We start from the raw sequence: 24255 nt of genomic DNA on the forward strand, positions 1-24255 counted from the left end.
AGAAAGAGATGGCAATCTCGCCTTATGGCGCAAGGTTTCTCACAACGCCCTGGAATCGACTACGAGAAGACATATTCTCTCGTAATGGATGTCATTGCACTCCACTACCTTGTCAGTTTGGTAGTTTCCAAATAACTGAACATGCAGCTTACGAATGTGGTCACTACGTATCTCTATGGGGATCTAGATACGGAATATAATGAAGGTTCTTGTGGACTTTATTTACCCAAGTCAAGTGGCTCTAGACCACGGAGCGCATTTGCAACGAGGTTGAAATGCTCACTAAAATGACTACTTGATTGGGAAGGGATATGATGAACTATGCCCACGCGTTTCCATGACAAGTTCCGGATTTGCAATTGTCGCGGTTTATGTTGATAAACATAATTGGAACCCTTGTGAGTTAAGGAAAACTGCTGAACACCTGAAATCCGAGTTTGAGAGGAAAGACCTTGGGAGAACACAGTTTTGTATACCGTGTCAATAGATGCTTAGCCATTTTGATAAAGTCAAAAATGCACTCCCATGGTCGTCCGTAGTCTTGGCCCTAAAATGGATCCGTTTCGTCCCAGGGATGATGACGAAGACGTGTTAATAGCAGGAGTGCTTATTCATGTACAATAGGCGCATTATTGTACTTAGCACAATACAAGACCGGACACCTCAATTGTTATGAACTTGTTGGCTAGATGTAGCCATGCGCGAACGCAACGCCATTGGACTGGTATAAAGACAATCTTTCAATACTTGAGATGTACGATTGATATGGGCTTGTTCTATCCCTACAAAGAAAAGAGATGACGGAAGTGTGGGATCGGACCCCACAAGGCAAAATGCCACCTTCCGTGCTCCTCCTCCCCTCCATCAAAATGACAACAAGCACTTCTAAATATTGAAGTGAACCATATCCAATCAGAGGATAATGTAGCGAACTTATTTACTAAGTCGTTACCTAAATCCACCTTCGAGAAACATGTGAAGAGCATCGGATTGAGAAAGTTATCCGAACTCCCATGATTGTAGCAATCATGGGGAGATATTGACATCAGGGGGAGGCATGATGTCTACATGTTCGATCTCGAAGAGTGAAGGACGTGTTGTGCTCTTTTTGCCCTTCGACCAGGGTTATTTTTGTCCCACTGGGTTTTTGTTACCTGGCAAGGTTTTTAGTGAGGCAACGATCAAAGCGTCATCACCAAGTTTGAGCGGCACAAGGGGGAGTGTTGAAGGAAATCGACATTAGGTGTGCCTCTACAAACTAGGGTTTGTCGTAGAGTTGTAATAGGAGTAGTTATAGATTCCCTAATTATGTTCGGACTCTATTACCTTTACGGTACTTTGTAATTCCCTATATATAGGGCTCCTATTATCAATAATACACACAACTATTTTCTATACAATTCTATTCTCCTACAACAAAAAGATCTGTTTTACACAAGGAGATATTAGAAGTGGTATGGGAAAAATAAATATGGTTTTAATTTCCCAAACCTGATAGGACTTCTTAATGATGAAGTGAAGAAAGATACGCATATGATATTTACATACACAAAATTGAAGCGAAAATGCTTAAATCCCCAGAAGCCAATAGGAGCTTACTTAAGATCTTTTCTTTCTTTTGCTACTTTGACACTTCACACTCCTCTACTCTTTTTGGAGTTGGAAGATGAAGACCAAAAGATATGGATTTCAAAATATTATTTAGACTTCAAAGATGAAAATCTCTTATGCATGTTCGTACATCAAAAGATATAATCTCTATCTGCTACTTCGCCACTTCACACTCTTATACTCTGCTTGTGTATTAGTCAGAGGGAGAGAACCTTAGCTGTACCATAGCCTTATTTAGCAGTAGATTATAGAAGAAAGAGGAGGGCAGAGAAACAGTTATTGACCATTTCAAGGTTAGTCTCTCTTTTTTTTGTGGAAACGATTCAGAGTTAGTCTATGGTTCACCGTTGAACTTCCCTTCGATTACTAAAAATAGAGTACGTATCAAAGAAAACAAACTTCCAAAGCAAAGGCAAAGCTATATCTCTCCACAAACATTGCCACATTCTTGGGATTTCACAGCCCTTGTCGGCTGTCACCTTCTCCTCTCCACTTATAATCAACAAAACAATAACAGAACCATTTGAAAATAAAAAAATAAAATTCAGAAAAATATAAAATACAAACCCAACAAAGAAAAATAGCAATTATAGATACAAAGACCTCTCTTTTTCAACAATACATTCCCCGAGTTCTCTTCTGCTCAAACCTCCTCACCCAGGAGGGATGGAGATAGAAAAGACACCAAAAGAACCCAAAAAGAAGTATCTTTTTCTATCCTCCTTGCCATCATTGTCATCATCATTAACGTCGAGATACATGATGGCTATCCTCCTGGTCTTTGTCTATGCACTTCTCTACAACCCCACCATTGTCCTCTCTGACCCTTCCCCCACCACCTTCACCCCCCAAGACAACTTCCTCATCGACTGCGGTGCTGCAAACGCTCCCACACTACCCGATGGAAGGACCTTCAAGACTGATTCACAATCATCGCAACATTTGAAAGCAAATGATGATAACAAGGTGTCTGATGACAAGGCAGATGTGCCTTCTCCTCTTTACAAAACCGCAAGGATTTTCACAAGTGAAGCCACTTATACGTTCCACATGGGAAGTCCTGGGTGGCATTGGGTTCGCCTCTATTTCTATCCCATTCAAAACTCTGTGTCTGATCTTCAGAAGGCAACTTTCAATGTCATGACAGATAAGTACACTTTGCTCCATAGTTTCAATTTCAATGAGGCCGCTAACAACAACACCATCAAAGTTGTTCGCAAGGAGTACCTTCTCAACGTGACCGAGCAGCAATTCTCGATCAAGTTCTCTCCCCAGAAGAACTCCGCGGCGTTCATCAATGCAATTGAGGTGGTTTCAGCTCCTGATTATCTCATCTCGGACACGGCTAACAACCTTCAGCCAGTGAGCCAGTTCCAGGGGTTGTCCAAATTTGGGTACGAATATATGTACAGGATTAACGTGGGAGGACCTCTAGTGACCCCGGTCAATGACACATTAGGACGGTTCTGGTTGCCGGACGAGCCATACATTAAGTCCAAGAACATGGCCCAAAGTGCCAAGGTTGAAACCAAAACTATCAAGTATCCTCAAGGGCTCACACCCCAAATAGCTCCACCAATAGTTTATGCAACTGCTGCGCATATGGAAGATGCAGGTGTCAGCAATCAAAAGTTCAATGTGACATGGGACTTTCAGGCTGAAAATGCATATGGTTACTTGATCCGGTTGCATTTCTGCGACATTGTGAGCAAAACACTTGGTAATCTTTACTTCAATGTCTACATCAATGGGCAGATGGCAATAAGTGATTTGGATTTGTCACAAACCGTCAACGGTTTGGCAATTCCATTCTACAAGGACATTGTGGTCAACTCTTCATTGATAAAAGACGTGCTTTCAATCCAGATTGGTCCGTCTAAATTGGGGAGTGGTGCTCAGGATGCCATTCTAAATGGTTTGGAGGTTATGAAAATAAGCAATTCTGTTAATAGTTTGGATGGAGAGTTCGGAGTCGATGGAAAAGAATCAAAAGATAGCAGCGGAGGTGTTCACAAGGGAGCGGTGGCTGCAGTCGGATTTGGTTTGATGTTTGGAGCTTTTATTGGACTTGGGGCAATGGTGTACAAATGGAAGAAGAGACCTCAAGATTGGCAGAAAAGGAACAGCTTCTCTTCTTGGTTACTTCCTGTACATGCTGGAGACAGCAGTTTTATGTCAAGCAAGAACTCAGTGGGAAAGAGCATGTACTCTTCCTCTATGGGCCTTGGCCGATTCTTCTCTCTCGCGGAGTTACAGGAAGCTACCAACAATTTCGACTCGAACAAAATCATTGGTGTTGGTGGATTTGGCAATGTGTATCTTGGCGTGATTGATGATGGGATTAGTGTTGCTGTCAAGAGAGGAAATCCACAATCTGAACAGGGGATTACAGAGTTCCAAACAGAGATTCAAATGTTGTCAAAGCTCAGGCACAGGCATTTGGTCTCTCTAATTGGCTATTGTGATGAAAACCAAGAGATGATCTTGGTTTATGAGTTCATGTCAAATGGACCATTCAGAGATCATCTGTATGGTAAGAACTTGCCACCACTGTCATGGAAGCAAAGACTAGAGATCTGCATTGGCGCTGCTCGCGGGCTTCACTACCTTCATACGGGCACAGCACAAGGCATCATTCACCGCGATGTGAAGACAACAAACATCCTTCTCGATGACCAGTTCACTGCCAAGGTTGCTGATTTCGGGTTGTCTAAAGATGCGCCAATGGGACAGAATCATGTGAGTACCGCAGTGAAGGGAAGCTTTGGGTACTTGGACCCTGAGTACTTTAGGAGGCAGCAACTGACAGACAAATCCGATGTCTACTCATTTGGAGTTGTCATGCTCGAGGCATTGTGCGCTAGGCCTGCTATAAATCCAGCACTTCCAAGAGAGCAAGTCAACTTGGCCGACTGGGGAATGCAGTGGAAGAGGAAAGGCTTGCTGGAAAAGATTGTCGACCCTCTCCTCATTGGAACCATCAACCCTGAATCCATGAAGAAGTTTGGTGAGGCTGCCGAGAAGTGCTTGTTAGAGCACGGTGTGGATAGGCCTACGATGGGAGATGTGCTGTGGAACTTGGAGTATGCTCTGCAGCTTCAAGAGGCATTCACCGAAGGAAAGGGCGAAGATGACAGCATTAATGCTACCCCCTCCGCTGATGCTGCATCTGCCTCTCCTACTGATGCTGCTGCTGCCGCTCCTACTGCCGCTGCTTCCGTTCCTCTCCCGGCTGCTATCCTGGAGGAAGAAGCCCCCCCTACAGAACAGACTATTAATGATCAATCTGGAACTGCTATATTGTCTCAATTTTCTAACCTCAATGGTAGGTAAAAAGTTTAAAATTTTAGTCCAGTACTAATTGACAAACACATGGTCTAGTTCTTCAGTGTAATCCATGAAGGAGCCAAAACAGATTGTGATGATCAACGTTCCTCTTTTTCTTGAGTTTGGGGTCATTGAACTGTTTATGTTTATACCGTAATGATACTGGTATGAGGAGTGTATAACATCTAGTACAGTACCATTAATCCTATACGTATTTAAGTGTATAGCTTTTTTGTATTCACTTCATTGTAGTATAGATCATAGATGAACCTGAAAATGAATCATTCATAAATGGATTTCGATCAAGTTCTCATAGATTACATCAAATTAAAAAAATGAACTACTGCATAGTCGGACACTTGGACCTATGCAAACCACTGAAAAATTGATGTTGTAGGATATTTTTGAACTAGAATCAATAAAGCTCATGAAGAAGAAATTCTGTATTTGACTGCACCGAAGAAAAATGAAGCTCATGCAGTAGTCAAAAGCTCATGTTATATGCGAAAGGGACAAAAACGATTTACAAAAGCAAAAACAAAATTTACAATTCGGAAAAATATGTCAGACTTCTAGCAGATATACAGATGAGATTAACAAGCTAGCAGTCAATTTCTCTTGTCTAAACAAATCTTATAGCAGTCATATTCTTTTTTTTTTTTTGGTCAAATATAGCAGTGATATTTGAGTTTCTTGTTTGGCACAAGAAATATTGAGTGCAACAAAAATTCTGTATTTGACTGCTCAGTATATGTCACCAAGAGAAGGATATACTCAACTCATGCAAAAACATGACAGATTTTCTCCGGAACAAGAATTTTTGTTATACATCATAGACAATAGGCAGGCTTAACTCTACATATTCTGCTTCAGAATGGGTGATCTTTTATAATCCTCAACGCTAGACATGATTATATAAGGCACCCTAGATTGGCTATGGGAGCAGTACGTACTAAAAACATGGCTGCACTTTACAGTTCAGACCAGCTTTACAACAAACACAACAAGATATATGATAGGCTAAATTTAATCAAAGGGATGCTAGCTGATTCCAGCCTTGATACCATAGGAAGATTGAAACTTATGGTTCTTAGTGAGCTAGAGATATATGAACATCAAATAACCAATGGTATTAGTTAACAAATACAAAATCATTAAGTTGAGGTACCTGTAATCAAACTCATGCAGTTGGCTACCACAGTTGATGAAGATACAAAATTCGATTCATGGCATTGGAGAAGGCAGGGTTGGTATACGCTGACCATCAATTTCTACTATATACGGGATTATATTTTATTTTTTCCCACTCACTACCCCTTGCTCACACTGCTGCTTTATTATGCCACTTCTGAAATACTCAAATTTTCAATTGAGATAGGTACGTAGTCCGCTCAGGGGCAATGATACAAGCTTAGGGTAGCCCTGAATCTCTAACTTCTTGAGTGAATTTAGGGGGGGGGTGTATTGTATATGAAATTAGTGGAACTTTTAAAGAAATAAAGTCTTGAGGTATTCAATTAGAATTTTTAAAGACTTCATGAATTCCACCAAAATCTATGGGTATTCAATTAGGACTTTTAAAAATGAATAAAAGTACAGAGATATTCAAAATATCATTCATACTTATGGAATTAGAAAATCATGGATAATCATGGACTTTGTAGTGTTAACTATACATACCAAACTCCAATAATTTTCCAGCCTCCAGACCAAAGATTTCAAAAAGTCTATCAAAGTTTCCTCTTCAAAAAAAAAAAAAAAAAAAAAAAAGGTCTATCAAAGTTCTTCTCTCTACGCACAAAGAAGTTTGTCCTTCATCATCTCTCTTTCTTAATTTTTTGTCTTTTCTCTAATCTTTTATGATATCAACCTTTTTTGATACCCAACATGTTCATTGTAGTTGTTGAATGTGATTTTTTTTTTTTTTTTTTTCAATTGTGATACTTCGAACCCTAATAGCAATAAAAATGATTTATGAAACCCTAAAACTCAAATATTGCGGTCTAACCCTAAGACCTTGAACCATACTAAATTTTATCTTATTAATTAATTATTCTCATTAATTTGAATTTATATTATGGTTCAAAAAAAGGTTGAACAATTGAATTTCAATTGATTGATTATAGATCAAGACATTGACCAATATTGCTACAATATATGTTAATCGGCGAAAACAAAATTGATGAGAATAATTAACCATAAACATCAAGTGATCTATATTGTATATTTATGTTGTTGGGAGATTAGGAATGAGAACAAACTCGCTAGACAAACTAACAATCATTTATTTGAGTCAATTTCTATTAGAAGATACTGGAGCATTGAAGAGACAACAAGTTATTATTTTGTTTTGTGTTTGGGCTGCATTTGTTTTATTTTTTTTTGTTTTTTGTTTTTGTTTTTTATTTTATTTTATTTTGTATATCCTAGGAAATCTGTAGAAGTCATTCATAATAAATTATATAGATTTTCATGGATCAATAAAAGTTTGTTGCTAAAATCAATGGTTTTAAGAAATCCATAACAGTCTATTAACTTTTTAAAGAGTCTGTGGACTTTTCAAAAAGTCTGTCATTTAAAAAAAGTCTGCACAAATCCAAATACAATACATCCACTTAAGTAATGAAGTGAAGGTAGACCGACCAGTTCTACACACGAATTAACGACAAGCTTCTCAAGCTTGCAAGAGGCATTGCCCAACCAATCCATCAAACTTACGCCATGATAGGCTTTTATTTCCAACTCTGTCAACCTACTATGAGGTTTAAGGCCTCGAAGTACTTCTTCATCAACATACATTGTCTGATCTGTTGGCTCTCTTTGTTGGTCCTGTTGTGCGGAAGCGTCAAACATGTATGAAGTATTAGAAAAAGATAAATAAATAGAAAATCTATAAGATCAAAGATTTACGTGGTTCACCCCAAAATCAAAGGGTTACATCCACAGGCGGAAACGGTGAGGAGATTCCACTAATATCCAAAGGAGATTACAAGGTGTTTAGCACTCAAACCCAAAACCCAATTACACCCGAATACACTCATGGAAAGAGAAAAGACCAAATAGAAAAACGACTACCTCAATATATTGTTGCTCACAAGAACAAAAGCAACAAACCAAAAGGTAATTTTCTATAGAACCCAAAACTGCGGCTACTTCTCAATAACCCTAAGTTGCGACCTTTCTTTTCTCTCACACACCTTAATTGGTGACAGAAAGCATATATTTATATGTGCATGAGGCAAACTCCAAAACCTAATAGAATTGGGTTTAATTATGTGGGCTTAGTCCAAAAGATAATTGATGGGCTTATTAATTTAAGCCACAGACCAACAATCTCCACCTTGGCTTAAATTAACTAAAATCTCCAAAGTAAAAATATCCTCCAAATGTCTCCTCCATCAAACCCCGAAGGGTACTAATTGCGATTAGCAATCAAGCCCAAGCAAAGCTTGAACTTGCAAATAGGAACTGGCTTGATCAAAATTAGATGATTCTGACGAACAGACTGAATTTCTTCATACAAAGCAACCTTGTAGAACCGAAGTTGCTTCTCTTCAATATCACCAACAAAAGCAAGCACCTCCTGACTAGGCTGAATAAAAGTGCAGTCTGACACTTTCTCTGAAGCTTTAACAAGCTCCACCTGCTTACTGACATCGTGGCCTGAACCTACATCAATAGACTCTCCTTCAATAGCATGGCATACTCTTCAAAGTTCATAACTTGGCCGATTACAAATTTGGGTGACTTAGATTGAACACACCACAAGTCATAATTATTCACCCCATACGCAAATCCATGAAATTTAAATTTTGCCCCCCACTCAAGTTTACCATCACTCACATGAGCACCGACAGGACAACTAATATCAGAATAATCATCATGACTACCAAACCATACCTTAATTGGAGTCTTCATACAAACTGCGGACGATGGAGACCAATTAATCAAGTAGCAAGAACTAACAGATTCAACACCAAAGTCCTTAGTCTTATCCAAGTTAGAAAGCATGCAAAGCGCTTTCCCTATAAGGGATCCACAAATATATTCTGCGATTTTTATACGTGGTGTCTTCAAAATAGTGCGGTGTCTCACTATCTGATCTTCACAAAACTGACCAAATTGGCCCTCAACAAATACACCTGTACCAAAATCTGAATATGGACTTGATGAAGAGGCAACTGATGAAGCACCAATAAATGTGCTACCCTGAAGTACATAGAGGTTATGGCAAATCAACTTTCCCTGAATCACAACAAGAGCACCCTTACTAACTCTTAAAACTCCACCTTGAGACGAATACTTATAGCCTTGTGAGTCAAGAGTACCCAAAGATATCAAATTGTTCTTCAAATATGGGACATGCCTAACCTTTGTCAAAGTCCTGATAATTCCATCATGCATCTTAATTCGAACTATTCCAATCCCCGTTACTTTATTAGGAGTATTATCCCCCATAAAGACAGACCTTCCATCAATAGACTGATAATTGTCAAACCAGTCTCGATTGAAGCACATAAGGTGCGAGAAACCCGAAACAAGCAACCAAGCATTAATAGAGGAATCACCAGCAAATAAGGCAAAATCAAAAGTAGACTCATCATCCACATAATTGGCATCATCACCAGAAGATTTTTCAAAATACTTACCTTTATCTTTGAGTTTAGGGCATTCAGGTTTCCAATGACCTTCTTTGTGAAAATAGTGGCATGTATCTTTTCTAATTCGAGACTTAGATCTCAGACTTCCTCTATTACTACTTTCTTCTCTACCTTGAACTACTAAACCATGATCTTGATTATCATTCAAATTCTCTGACACTTTCTTCTTCAGTTCTCTAGAACTCAAAGCTGCTTTGACATCTTCTAAAGAGATAGCCTCTCTTCCATACTGCATGGTGTCAATAAAATTATCAAAAGAAAGAGGCAAAGAGCATAGCAAAATCAAAGCCTGATCTTCATCATCAATTTTCACATCCATACTTCTCAAATCAGATATAAGCTTATTAAATTCATGAATATGGCTTTGAACCGGTGTACCTTCAGACATACGAAGAATGTATAGTCGTTGTTTCAAATATAGTCGACTGGTCAGGGATTTGGTCATATATAATTTCCCCAGCTTTAGCCACAATCCAGGTGCAGTCGTCTCATCAGCAACTTCACGCAGAACCTCATCAGATAGACATAACAAAATTGCACTATGTGCTCATTCTAACATGTCTCCTTTTTCTTATTCTGACAAAGTAGTTAGCAAAGCATTCACACCTTTCAATGCCTTTAATAACCCTTGCTGAACTAATAGGGCTCGCATCTTCAAACACTAAAGGTTGAGATCATTCCTCCGTTAAATTTATCAATCTCATATTTCATTGAAGAAGCAGACTTCATCATTGAATCAAATAGCCTCAAGCGTAGCCTGAGCTCTAATACCACTTGTTGTGTGGAAGCGTCAAACAGGTATGAAGTATCAGAAAAAGATAAATAAATAGAAAAAATCCAGAATACCAAATATTTACGTGGTTCACCCCAAAATCAAAGGGTTACATCCACGGGCGGAACAGTGAGGAGATTCCACTAATATCAAAAGGAGATTACAAGTGTTTAGCACTCAAAACCAAAACCCGATTACACCCGAAGACACTCACGGAAAGTGAAAACACCAAATGGAAAAACGACTACCTCAATATATTGTTGCTCACAAGAACAAAAGCAACAACCAAAAGGTAATTTCCTATAGAACCCAAAACTGCGACTACTTCTTGAGCATAAAAGTCCACAACAAGAGTTGATGTTTCATCAGCAGCCAAACTAAAAACTGATTATGCCACGTTGATATGAGCATAATATGTGACGTTTATAATTATTATATTCCTACATTTTGCTAAGTTATTTTATTTACATTATCATTTCTAACTTAGTTTTTGTTTCTAGGTACATTATAGCAAATGAGATACCTTAGGAGTAAATTAAAGTCTCTGTGAGCACAAAGGACACAAAAATGAGGAAAAATGATAGAAATAAAGTTCCCACAATCCTACTAGGAAAAGGAATTTTAGCTATAGTAGAAATCATAAGCTGACTTGGATTCAAACTCTTAAGATCATGGAATTAGAAGTCCTACTTCGATGAGGAAACCTAGTTGGGTTAGGAATCCTAGTATGACCAAGAGTCCTTATTGAAGAGGGAGTGCTCAAGAAGGTCTGGAAACATCTAGAAAATATTTTGACAAAAGAGTCCCTATTGAACTAGGAAACTTGATGGCATTAGGAGTCCTGATGATTCTAGGAGACTTGAGTGGACTAGGAGAGATGTCAAGAACATTCAAGAAGCATCTAGAAGAAGTCCAAAATGTCTTATATAAAGGTAATATGGATTGGAAGTCGTTTTTGACAAAAGAAAGATGAATAAAGATCAGATTTGGAGTTCGTATTGAACTCAGATTGATTTTGGATGAATTTTGGAAATAATTCTAAAAGATTGAGACATGTATGACGTCAAAGACTCCCTAGAGATATATTTGGATATGGCTTGGTGTTGTGACACAATTTTGATGATGTGGATGTGTTTAATTGGCTCAAGGTTTTGTCAACCAATCAGAAAATACAGAGGCAAACTATTCTAATGGAAACATGAAAAACTGAAATAGACTTGAACAATGACTCAAGGGTGGACATTCTTCTATATAAAGGCAAACTTTCAACGTCAATTTCATCCCTTCTTTCATTCTCTCAATGCAAACACTCAAAGTTTTCTCTAGTTTTCGTTCTACACATCAAGAAGAAGCCAAGCCGTGATCACCACCATTCCTTATCGTCATCTTCCTCATGTGCCACCACCTTAGTGCTGCTTTGGATCTTTGGGACGTCACCAAGAGTTGCCATCTTGATCAACTCATCCTACTTTTACGGTTTTTTATTCTTTTTGGACTAGAAAAATGTTTATCTTTCCTTTGTGTATTTCGAACTCATGAGGAACTAATTCTATTGTTAGGTGGCAATTTTGAAGCCCCATATTATGTGATAATCATGATTATGTGTTCTTGATATCCTATGCCTTGCGATTTCGTGAGATGATTAATTTTGTTTTCTTTTACACGTTTGTATTCTTTGGTGCGCAACTTAGAAATATATGCATGTAATTGGAACTAGAATCAGGTTAACGCTTTGTTTCCCTAATTCATAACTAGTTAAATCAATTAATTTATGTTCATAACTAGACATGCTTTGTGTAATAATTGACTATAATTATCAATCAAATTCCATTGTGAGTAATGATCTGTGCATCCATTGAATATATTGCTTATGTGCGTTCACTAAGTGATTTGATCTCGCATGCATTCGAATGATTTTAACTTACGTGCATTCACTAGGTTAAATAACTTAAGGAAAATAATAAGGGACATTGTTTGCTTTAAAATTGTTTCTTGATTGATATTTTCTCATGGCAATAGTAAAGGACATCAGGATTCATAACTTGATTTGATCATTTGTGGTTGTGGATAAATATTTGTTTCTAGCGTTTCTATTCATTGCTTTCACAAACGGAAAACTATTCTTGTTTACTGAACTATATGTTTTCAAATCCCAAAACCCCAGATCGTTTTCTTTTAGTTTTCTTTTTAGTTTTCGTACATCTGATCTCTAATCCTTTTCTTTGTGTTTTCATTATTTGTTTAAGGTTTTTAGGTTGTGTTTGATTGGAATTTTTGGTCTAATGAGTTTAGGTTTCTTTTATTTTCGTAAATTAGATTTTGTTTTGTTTCTTTATTTTTTGTTCATGATTTGTATGATTTACCCTCATTCCCTGGCTTAAAAGATACCATACTTACACTATTCTTCAATTTTTTGCAGGGTTTAAGTAGTGCACTTGTTTTTAGCTTCTCAATTTTTGGCGCCGTTGCTGGGTTATTAAAAAATTCTCATATATTTCACGTTTTTGAGTTAGAGTTTGGCAAGGAGCTGTAAACCATAAAGGAATAGGTGAAGGATTCTCCTTTTAACATTTGTTTCAAACTCTTTTTCAAGTAGGTGAAGCAATTGCTACTAGCTTTTTTCTGTTATCTCATTCTTCTTATTCGCAATTGCTACTTGTTTCTCCTAAAGTAAAGCTTTTGAAGTCCTGGACTTTGCTACTTCCACCACTAGCTGCTCCGACAATCAAGACTGAGCCTTATAGCACTGCTGAAATTCCAGTTCCAATGTCTCCGCCTTCTCCTTCCATTCTGATCCCTAAAACACAATCAAAAAACCCAAAGCAAGTTAAAATTGTTATCATTCCAATGAAACGATTGATAACACACGGCTTATCACTCAATCAAAAATTTCATATGCTTCGAAATTTTGGATCAAACTTCTGCAATAATCAAAACCCTGAAATCACATATTGTTACCTGATGAGCAATCGGATTAGCAAGAGCAATATAAGCTGGAGCATGAACACCTTCTTCATTCGTCGCTTGTTTTGAAGCCACAAGAATTTTAAAAGCCAAATTGCTCACTGTGACTCTCACAAATGGGAGAGCGTGAATTTTGTAGGCCTTTAAGGACAAGGGCAGGGGTAACCTCGTCCAAGGAACAACGCAGTCTTCAACACTTCCAATGAAGAATGGACGAACCATCCAAACTTTAGGTGGATGACAATATCCAAAACACCAAGCATAACACCTACAATCGAGGACCTCAAGGATTTTATCAAACACCTCAAGTTCCTCTTCAACAACCTCAAGATACGCCCCCTAATTATGATATGATTATTGAGACACTACGATGAATAATGGGAGAAACCAATCAAGTATTGAATAAACTGCATGAATAAATGAAGGGAGAGATATTGATGCCTTCAATCATACACTCATCTCTGTTATTCCAAGATGTTTAAACCTCAAGAATGTGAAAGAATTTAGACCAATAATTAGTTTATGCTCCATAATCTACAAGCTGATTTCGAAGACTGTGGCCAATCGACTCAAGAAGTACCTACCTAACATTATTTCCTATGCTCAGAGTGCATCTGTACTAGGAAGAAACATCCAAGATAATATGATTCCATCTTTCGAAACAGTTCATACTATTAGAGTACAGAAGAATACAACATCACCAAAGATGGTTCTCAAATTGGACATCAGCAAAGTGTATGATAGGATGGAGTGGGATTTTCTAAAAGAAGTTATGCTGAAGCTTGGGTTTGTGGAGAAATGGGTAGCTTTAATTATGAAGTGTGTTAGGTCTGCATCTTTTTCAATCCATTGTCTCCATATCTGTTTCTTATTTTTTTCAGAGACATCTGGGCTTCTCCATCATGTTGACTCTACAACTATGATTCATGCTGTTTGGGCAGCCCCTGCTGCACATTCGATCTCACGCTTGCTGTTTGCGGACAATAGTCTCTTATTTGTTAATGTTACGGTCCGAGAAGTGTATCTTTGAAACAATGTTCTAAAAAACTGCCTAGGCGGCTCCTAGGCGCTAGGCGGTAAGGAACCGATCGGATTTTAGCCTAGGCGTTGCTCTTAGGCGCTGGGCTACTAGGCGTCCGCCTAGGCGGGGACTAAGCGGGCTAGGCGGTGCTAGGCGGGGACTAGGCGGTTCTAGGCGGTGCTAGGCGGGGACTAAGCGGCCCTAAACCCTAATTTATTCTATATTTTGACTATTTTTATATTTATAATTAATTTTTAGACTTTAAATATTTTTATTTATATTATTATAGGTCATAAAAATAATTTAAAAATTAAAAAAATAAAAACCGCCTAGTCTCTGCCTAGGCCCCTAGGCGCTAGTCCCCGGGTCACCGCCCGACTAGCTCCTAGCGTTTTTTAGAACCTTGCTTTGAAACAATGTCTTCTTCTCCATGAGTGTGCGGCTGGACAACGCATACACTTCCAAAAATCAACTCTCTCATTCGGACCAAATGTTCCTAAATAGGTGAAAAATGAAGATAAGGTTATTTTAGATGTATCGGTTGTTGATTTCTATGAGAAATATCTTTGATTGCCGAAAACAATTAGGAGACAAGAAAGATGTATTTGAGAAATTGAATGAAAAACTGGATGTGCATTTTCAAGGATAGAAAGGAAAGTTCCTCTCAAAAGCGGGTAAACTTGTGTTAATCAAAGTGATTGCTCAAGCAATTCACATTTATTCTATGAGTGTTTTCCACCTGCCTATTGGTGTGTGCAAAAAATACCAATCCAAGGTAATTAAGCAGAAAAGAGCATTCATTGGTGTATTTGGGATAAAATTTGTAACAGGAAAGAAGAGGGAGGACATGGTTTTCGTTACTTGAGAGCTTTTATCCAACTGGGGAAAGCATTCATTAGTAAGTACTTTGCTTCAAGCCAAATGTTAATGTCTAAAGTTCAGCGGTAGCTGAACCTTGGTTAACGCTGGTCCGATGGGCGGACCGCTACTTGCGATATGATCGAGACTCCCGCTACCTGTCAAGTAAAATACAAAGAGGCGTCAAAGGGAGACCACGCTGGGCGGTCTTCTCTTCTCCGATATCTAAGTTAGTCAATGTATTTATGTTGACAACGTAACAGTAGGTAAGTAGTAAATGCGTAATTAATGAGGATCTTTTATAGGTTGGGAAGAGGCTGACCTCTTCCTTGTTTTCAATGTAGGACTGATATGCTTCAGTTCCCAGCTTCTGGAGCTTCTGACGCTATCTTGGCGCGGCGCGTGGCGGTGCATCAGCGGTGATCTGGGGGTGAGCCGGGGCTCAGACGGTAGCCTGCCTGGCTGTGTTTCCGTAGGTCACACCGTTGGTGGTAGTTGGTACCACTGGCGGTAGCATGAGCGTGGCTCATTCTAGCTAATTATGCTCGGCAAATGCTCATGTAAGTACAAGTCCCCCAAGTCCCCAGTCAAGGAGGGCAATCTTGGTTAGAGAGTTGGCTAGCGGTTTGAAGCGTTACTTCTGCTAGACTTGCAAGAGCATAATTAGCGTCAGTGCGTTGTCAACCATGGACTTACTGAGCAAACGCTTTATACCCTTTTGGGTGGACCCCTGCTAGGCCCCCCAGGGAGTCCCCCACTCCCCGGCTAAGATAGTTCTCCGTTTGGTCGGTGTATTGTTTGTTGAGGGGAGCTGCTCGGAGCAGAGGGTGTTAGGTAGTGAGCCCAATCTTTGATACCCGAGTAGCGGGGGTCAACATGCCTGATCAGGGCCGTCGTAGACTGTTGACAAGTCCCCCTGTCCCGTAGGGACGTAGCTTCTGCGACGCCTCGTGGCGGTCATCGTAGGTTTGACTGTAACGCAGTGTGGCGGTCGTCGTCAGAATGAGGCGTTACCTCGGGAATCGCCGTTGGCGAAAGTCCCTCCGCTGATAGTAAGCGGCAAGAGTTGTCGCGGGGACCTGGCTGGTTGCCGTTCAGCGGACTGTCTTGCTTGCGGGAGGGAGAAGTTCTGCTAGCGGAGTTGTGCTTAGCGGAGACTCGCTTGCAAGAAGAAAAGGGAGAAGTTCCGCTAGCGGTGTTGCGCTTAGCGGAGACTCTCGCTTGCAAGATGAAAAGGGAGATGTTCCGCTAGCGGTGTTGCACTTAGCAAAGACTCTCGCTTGCGAGATGAACAGGGAGAAGTTCCGCTAGCGGTGTTGCGCTTAGCGGAGACTCTCGCTTGCAAGACGGTTGGTATACCTGCTTTGTGGACAGTTACTTTGGATAGACGCTTCATTTGACGGCGCTCGACACGTGGCCATCCTTCATTGGGTTAGCGTGTGGGATAACGTCTCCTCAGCACGCCCGCATCCTCGCCATTAATGCGAGTAATTATGGATTTTGTAACGTCGCCTCGGTTAATCCAGAGAGTAAGTGTGATCGTTGGGCACTTAGGCACATGTACGGCTGTCGTGCGATGTCGTTTTGTAGCGGATGGCCTAGATTGGTTTGATGTTGACATAAAAGAGAGGGAAACTGAGTGGTTCAACACTTTGCACCTTGAACCAGTATCGTCGTCTTCAAGCTTCGCTCCGAGATCCGAGAAGAAAGTTATGCAATTTGCGTGAAGTTACCGATCTTTGGAGGACGGAGACCTCCTGAAGCGAAGACGAGCATCTTCAAGCGCACCAGAGTTCCCATCTTTACAGGTTGGTGATCTGAATCTTGTTCCTGTTTTATTGCTTCTGTCATTTTCTGCTTTTGTGATTTGAAGTGATCTCTGTCGCTCTCCGGTGTGTTTTGAGGATCTAGGATGACTTTTGGGGATGGGTTTAGGTGTTTGATAGACAGTTGAGGTTTGTGGAATCTTTTAGATGGTTGAATTTGGGTTTTTGGATGTATATGCGCTGTGTTCTTGTTTTGGCACTTTCTGGGTTTTCTGGGTATGGTTGTTCTTGATGTTCTTGGCTAAAATCTGACATAGGGATGGTTTAGATCTTGTTGGAACTGACTGGTTTGGGTTTTAGGGTTTGTGATGGCTAGCGTCGTAGAGATCTCGAGCAGTGAGGATTCCGAGTCTGACGTGTCGTTCAGTGTGGCGGATAGGATATTTATTGCGTCCTTCTGCCCATGCAGGAACCTCATTGTCCGATCCGCTAGATATCGAGCCGCTACAGACCATACCCTGGGAAGTGGCAATGGGTCGTGCCGGGCGTCTAGAGAGTTGTAGAGCAGCGGAGGAAGCTGCCGCCCGCAATAGGCTTGAGGAGCGGTTAGCGAGCAATAGCGCCGCTAGTGGTTCCGCTGATGGGGGAGAGACTGGCGGGGAGGAAATTGAGTCAGCCTGGGTCCTCCGCGACGGTACTCCTATTGACGAGGCGGGAGGAGCGATGACTGTTGCCGCCGTGAACCGGTTGAAGCGGGTGTTTCGGCTGCCTGGGGTTCTGAAGCTGCAACCACCGATGAAGGATGAGAGGGCGTCGATTTTGCCAGCGGGGCATGCTGCCGTGCACGAGGCGATCTTCCTCCAGGGAGTGACATTTCCCTTGCTGCCAAACTTCCAAATTTTGGTTTGTGAGTTCGACCTCGCGTTTGGGCAAATTTGTCCTAACATGTGGCAGTTGCTGATGGCGATGAACTCACTTTGGCGTTTGTCAGGATGTAAAGGGCCGACCGTGGCGGAAGTACTTCAGTTCTACGAGCTTGTGTACGTGAAGCGCCAAGGTTGCAGCGGGCAAGTGAACTTGAGCCGTCGCCAGGGGGCGCCCAAGCTAGTCGAGAATCTGAAGGATTCCATATCTCCTTGGCAGGGGACCTTCTGCATTGCGACCGCGGGATGGGAATATCAAGCGGGGTTGAATGATGGGGTGCCGACATTCAGGATTAAGTCGGAGTTCCAACCTATCCGAGGTTGTTGCTAGCTTCCACTGATCGGAGTTGCTAGTTTTGCTTGCATGATAATTCTTCTATTTTGTTCTAACCATTACCTCGTTTTTTTTTTTTTTTTTGTGTAGCGGGCTTGCGCTTTAACCTGACGCGCGAGGAAGAGTGCCGCGTGGCAAGGATTAAAGGCTGTTGGAGGAATCGCAACCTGCTGGACCTTCGTTTGCTCACCGGTTGAGAGTTGCTGGTCGATCAACAGTTGACGCGTGCCCTTGCTAAGGAGCTTCCGCTGGTCCGAACCTTAGCTCACTTTGTACCAGGCTAACTCGTTGTGTTTGTTGTAGATTCTCCGCTGGGTAACAAAGCGAGCCGTGACGCCTTTGCCAAATCTATGGATCGCGCGGAGATTAACAATTATTTGGAGAGCATGTATGCCGCTGGGCTGGCGGCACAACAAACAGTTGTTGATCCACAGACACTGGCGGTGAGCCAGTCTAAGACTCCTGTGGTGATGCCAATGCCTCACCACTCGCATCTTCCTCCCGCTGACCAGACCGTGGCGTCAGTTGAGGGTGGTGACGGGCAAAGGGTTGCTGAAGGGAGCAAGGCCCCTGCTGCTCCTGTGCAGCCGACAGAGAGAGCGCCCGCCAATCGGCGTGGGCCCCAGAGGGAGAGGGTGGTGCCCTCGAAGGAACCAAGTTCCATTGCGGGGTCGGAGCAGCAGATGCCATCGAGGCCTGTCGCCGCTGGCGTGACACGAGCGGTTCTGCAGAGGAAACGGCGGCAGAATGACCCCGATAAAGAGACGGAGGCTACTAACGAGACCCTTAGGGCCCGCCAGCAGAAGAAGGCAAGACAGGCTCCGCCGAAGGCGACTGTGGTCATTGGCGGTGAAGTGAATGCGAGCGGTCTGGACTCCTTCGCCGCGTACGGTGAATTTCTGACCGACCCCAAGAGGGAGTTTCTCTTCCACATCTGTGAGCGGCTGGGGTTCGGTGGACTGGAGGGGATTGTGCCCTCGACCGCTATTGACCAATCGCCATTCAGCTCGGCCTTTGGGTATCTGTCGGTAGGGCTACATGAGCTGTTCCTGGCGGCGTCGAGCCAGCATCAGATTGAGCGGCAGCTGAGGGAGTAGATCAAGGGTCTCCAGAGGGAGTTGGAGGAGGTGAAGGACAAGCTGGCGGATGTTGAGCGGCGCCTGACCAAGGCAGACTGCGACTCTATGGATGCTCGCGGCAAGCTGAATGTCGCCATCGAGCGGAACGACCATGTGTCCAAGCTGGAGTAAGACATAGCTCTGCTGCAGGACTAGCTACCGGCGAAGGTGAAGAAAGTTGAGATCCTCCAGCGGGATTCTGCCGCCAAATTCGCGGAGCTAAAAAATTTGAGGATGAAGTCGCCAGGCTGGGGAGTGAGAAAAGCCGCGTAGAGGCCGCCGTAGTGGACTCGTTCAAGCAGTCTGCGGCGTATAAGCAAGCGATGATGGAGGCCGCGAAGGCTGGTGCCGCAGCTAACTTGGACTCGCTGAACCAAAAGGGAGCCATTGATTGGGTCAAAGCGTCTCAATTCGCCAACACCTCGAGCCGGCCGCCGGTGCCAGTGGGTGGGTCTGCCACTGGCCACACTGAGGGTGCACACTCTGGCAGTGGTGAGAGTGACCACGGTCCGGCAGATGATAGTCAGCGGACTCCTATGCCAACCGAATCTGAAGTGTCCCGTGCTGAGTTTATGGCGGCCAACACTAGGGAAGATGGCACTATGGTGACGCCGAGCCCCACCGCTCGTGGCTCGGACACAAACAAGTCGACTGGTGCACCCACAGCCGCCAGTGGTTGAGGAGAGTGCCACTGCTACGCCTAACCATCCATGAGGACAGCATCGTAGTTTTTTCGTAATGCCGCTAGGGCCTCTTGTTTTTGTAATTTTGACAATGCCTTTTGGGCGGGTAGTCCCGACCCTAGATATATGAAACGTTGTTGCTCTGAAATTGTCTAAGTGTGGGATTGTTTGTAATGATTGCCTTGTTTGCATGTTGACATAACGCTAGAGTTTTGACTTAGGCTTTTGTCAATCAACGAAACATTAAAGGAATTAAAATTGTTCCAAGTGCACGATGTAGCGGACGTGGTCCGCCGAATATTGTTGGCGTTGCCAGTTAATTCTTGTGCTTGGACTTGGTGACAATGGTTTGAATAATTCCTCGTTTCATTGATAGCTGACAGATCAGCGTTTATAAAAGTGGGGTTGTACCCGTTGGGTAGCCTCCCTTAGCTAAATATAGAACAAAAATTTAGCTAAGTCAAGATGCTCTTGGGTAGCGGCATGACTATTTGTAATAATACCGAAGGTGTTCGGTATTCCAAGGGTGGGTCGTTGTGACGCCATCCTTGTCCATTAAGTAGAAGGTGCCGGGGCGACTTCCACAATTTTGTATGGTCCTTCCCAAGTTGGGCGGAGTGCCGTTGGCGGTGGAATGACTTCCTTCATTACCCAGTCCCCCAGTTGGAGGTTCCGGGCTTTGACTCTTGCGTTGTAGAAACGCGATACCCGCTGCTTGTTTTGCAAGTTGTGCAAATGGGCCTTGTGTCGTTTCTCCTCAAGGAGGTCCTTGTCGAGGCTAACGCCCTCGCCGTTGGTCTCGGAGCAGTAGCCCTCGACCCTAGCGGTAGGTTGGGTGACCTCAATGGGTAGGACGACCTCAGTACCGTACATCATACAGAATGGTGTTTCACCAGTGGCGGAAGTTGGGGTAGTCCGGATAGCCCACAGAACTTCCAAGAGTTTCTCCGCCCATAAACCCTTGGCGTCGTCGAGTTTCTTTTTTAGCAGCTTCTTGATTATCTTGTTTGCTGCTTCGACCTGGCCGTTGGTTTGGGGGTGGGCGATAGATGCAAAGCTCATCTTGGTGCCCAGGTTAGCGGTGAAAGATATGAGTTCCTTGTTGTTGAACCGCGTGCCATTGTCTGTGATGATTGGATGGAGCTCATGGATTGTTGATGATTGGGGCATGGAGCTTCGTCTCCTCTCGGGTTTTTATCAATGGGAGAGAGAAGCATTTGACAATGGGTTTTTGTTTATTTGAAGGAGGAGGGGAAGGTTGCTGAGGAGATCGACGGAGGCATTGTGCTGATTGTTGAGGTTTCTGCAGGGGAGAGGGAAGAAGAGATAAACCGGAAAAAGAAAAAAAGAAAAAAAAGAAAAAAAAAGAAAGAGAAAAGAATAAAATTTAAATAAAAAAAATGAGGGTATAATGGACATTTTCCCGTAGAATGACTGCCACATCAGCAAGTTAACAGAGAGTTTGGACGGAGACTAACTGATCGGACTAATATTTTCTATGTTTTTAACGTCATTTTCCCTACATTTTACTTAGTTATTCTCTTAATAATATCATTTCTAACTTACTTTGTTGTAATTAGGTACATTTGAGCTCCAAACGCAAGAAATGAGCTAAGAAGAGCTAGAAATGAAAGAAATAAAGGCAAGGAGGAAATGTGGCGCAGAAATGGAGAAATGAAGCTTTCCTAATCCTACCAGGAAAAGGAATCCCAGTTGAAGTAGGAATCCTAATGCAACTAGGAGTGAGCTCGGAAAAATGGTGTTCAGAAATGAGAAATAACAGAGTCCCAGTTGGACTAGGAAACCTGATGCTGCTAGGATACCTGGTGAGGCTAGGAGATGCTGTGGCTTCAAGATGACTCAAGATTGCTTAAGAATGTTCTAGAATGCACAAGGAATTTCGGCAACAAAGGAATGGGCTTTGAAATTGTCCAATTGAGAAGTTTGGCCCAAAGATTGAAGCATGTGACTTGCACATGAGTTTCTAGATCCTTCTTGGCGTCTTTTCCTCTATCAATATTTATTGATTTTTGCCTTAAATTATATAGAAGATTCAAGAAGATTTCGGCAAGAGCAATTGTGGAGAGTTTGGGAGAAAATTTACTTCGTGTGCAATCAGGAAAATAAAATAAAAGAAAATAAAAATCATTTTAGGTTTCCTGGTTGTATTCTACATGCATGGTGGCCGAATCATGGCTAGATACATTGAAGAATTTTGGCAAAAAGAAGATGACTTGTTCTCCAATTTTCAAGGAATTTTCTCATTGGTCGAATGATGTCACAAGAGGAGATCGAATTCCTAGGAAACCCTAACCTAGGCCGTGCACTATATAAAGGAGGGATGTTTGCAGTGAGAAATCATCATAAAACCCTGAATCAAAATCGTAAATTCCTCCCTTTATTCTCTCAAAGTTTCGGCCTCTCCAATTGTTCAAGACTTTGAAGCCGTGAAGCAAGTTCATCCACCATTCATCCATCCTTGCCGTGACTCTCCTTGTCGTCCACTACCTTTGAAGACCTTCTTGCGTTCTTGAAGCTTCTTTAAAAGTGTAACCATGAACTTTAACTTGTTATTTTCGGTTTCTTTGTTTTGTACTTTAAAAATCAGATTATGTAGCGTTCTATATTTTTGGTTTTATTGGATGTTGCGATTTCTTGATAGATTAAAGTATATGTTTTGATATTTAGTTTTCGAATACCTTGAAGCATGAATTCGTTTTAGGATTTTCATATTTGTATTTTGCGATTTCATTATGTGTTCTTGAATGTTTGTTGGTTTTGTTCTTCAATCCCACCTATCATGTTTTCGATTTCTTTGATGGCCAACTTAGGTTTCGAAATGCATGATTGAATTCATAATAAGATGCTAGCGTTCTAGGTCTTGTTAATTAAAGTGGAAAACCTATAATTACTTAGGTAAATCAACAAAGAGAATTGCATGCTTGATTAGCGTTCTAACTTGTGTGTATTTCTTAAATCAATCAAACTTTCTAAGTGTTTAATGCGTTGAATATGTGTGTTATTGGATTGATCACTCACTAGCATTGCATGTTTAATAGGGTTAACTATGGTGCGTTCATCTAGTTAATTTAACTAAGGAAAGTAAAGAGAACTTGTGCATGCGTTCATGGTTTGTTCTTGATTGATTTTGTTCAAGTATGTGTTTTGATTCGTGAACTATGATTTGTGATCTTGAATTCGTGTTAAAGGTTGTTAACTTCATCATACATCTTATCTGTCCATTTTATCTTTGATTCTTGGTTGATTGGTCAATGTAATTACTTAGTTAAATTAGGTTATAAATAAATAATTTCGAAACCCCCTTTAATTCTTTGTAATTTTAGTAAATATTGTATACTTCTAATTAATATTCTTTTCTTTGACGTTTAAATGACAGGAGCACCCTCAATCCCCGGATAGAACGATCCATACTTGCTATATACTAACAATTGTCAACAGGGTTAATTTTGAGAACTCACATTTGAGCTCATCACTAACGGAAAAGACCTATTGGTCCAAAATTTGAGAGTACAGGGACTAAACGTGTGAAATTAAAAAACGAGGGACTGAAGTGTTTTTCAGGCAAAAGTTCAAGGAGTAAACAATATTTAACCCAAATTTAAAACATATACCGACAAACACAAGAAGATAATAGAGAAACACAAGAAGATAATAGAGAGAGAGAGAGAGAGAGAGAGATTTTGTATGTTTAAGTTTATTTTTTCAATGATGCGTCAAACAATCAAACAACTAATTTATATGAATCAAAGAATAAGTACCGTAAGCAAGAATTAAAATCGAAGCAATCAAAGTTTTCACATACCGGTGATTTTTTATTTATGTTCAGAAGAGTGATTAGAGAAAGTTCAAGTCCAATCGTAACCTCAAGGTAGATACTCGGCCTGAGAATCATTTACTAAGATATAAGTACACGGCAGCCAAAACGTCACCTTGACCACAGATTTATCCTCGGAAGTGTCACTCCAAAAGATTGTACCCGATCATAACTATGGCTACAATGCCAATCATTTTTCAAGTTCTCGATCACTTGTAGACCTGTACCATTTCACTCTTCGGAATCTCTCAATTGGTTTCCATATCATACAAATTGTTTAAATCGATTGTATGCTTTTGTAAGGCTATAGCTCTTTTCTAAACACTAATATCACTGTCCTCTTATAATTTATACGAGCGGGTTGTTTCAGTCCGAAAATAGA

The 24255-nt window shown here is 41.4% G+C and overlaps 1 protein-coding gene across 1 annotated transcript; it reads left to right on the forward strand.

The window, feature by feature from the left end:
• Positions 1 to 2097: 2097 nt before the first annotated feature.
• LOC133740775 (probable receptor-like protein kinase At2g21480) lies at positions 2098 to 5164 on the forward strand. The gene has a single exon (XM_062168724.1). It carries the CDS (start codon positions 2278 to 2280, stop codon positions 4942 to 4944), a length of 2667 nt encoding a protein of 888 aa, XP_062024708.1. The 5' UTR covers positions 2098 to 2277; the 3' UTR covers positions 4945 to 5164.
• The last annotated feature ends 19091 nt before the right edge of the window (positions 5165 to 24255 follow it).

This window comes from Rosa rugosa, chromosome 3 (assembly GCF_958449725.1).
Source record: "Rosa rugosa chromosome 3, drRosRugo1.1, whole genome shotgun sequence".
Taxonomy (NCBI): domain Eukaryota; kingdom Viridiplantae; phylum Streptophyta; class Magnoliopsida; order Rosales; family Rosaceae; genus Rosa; species Rosa rugosa.

What these genes read in the sequence shown, in the direction of transcription:
- LOC133740775 (XM_062168724.1), top strand. Translation starts at nt 2,278, where the DNA reads ATGGAGATAGAAAAGACACCAAAAGAACCCAAAAAGAAGTATCTTTTT.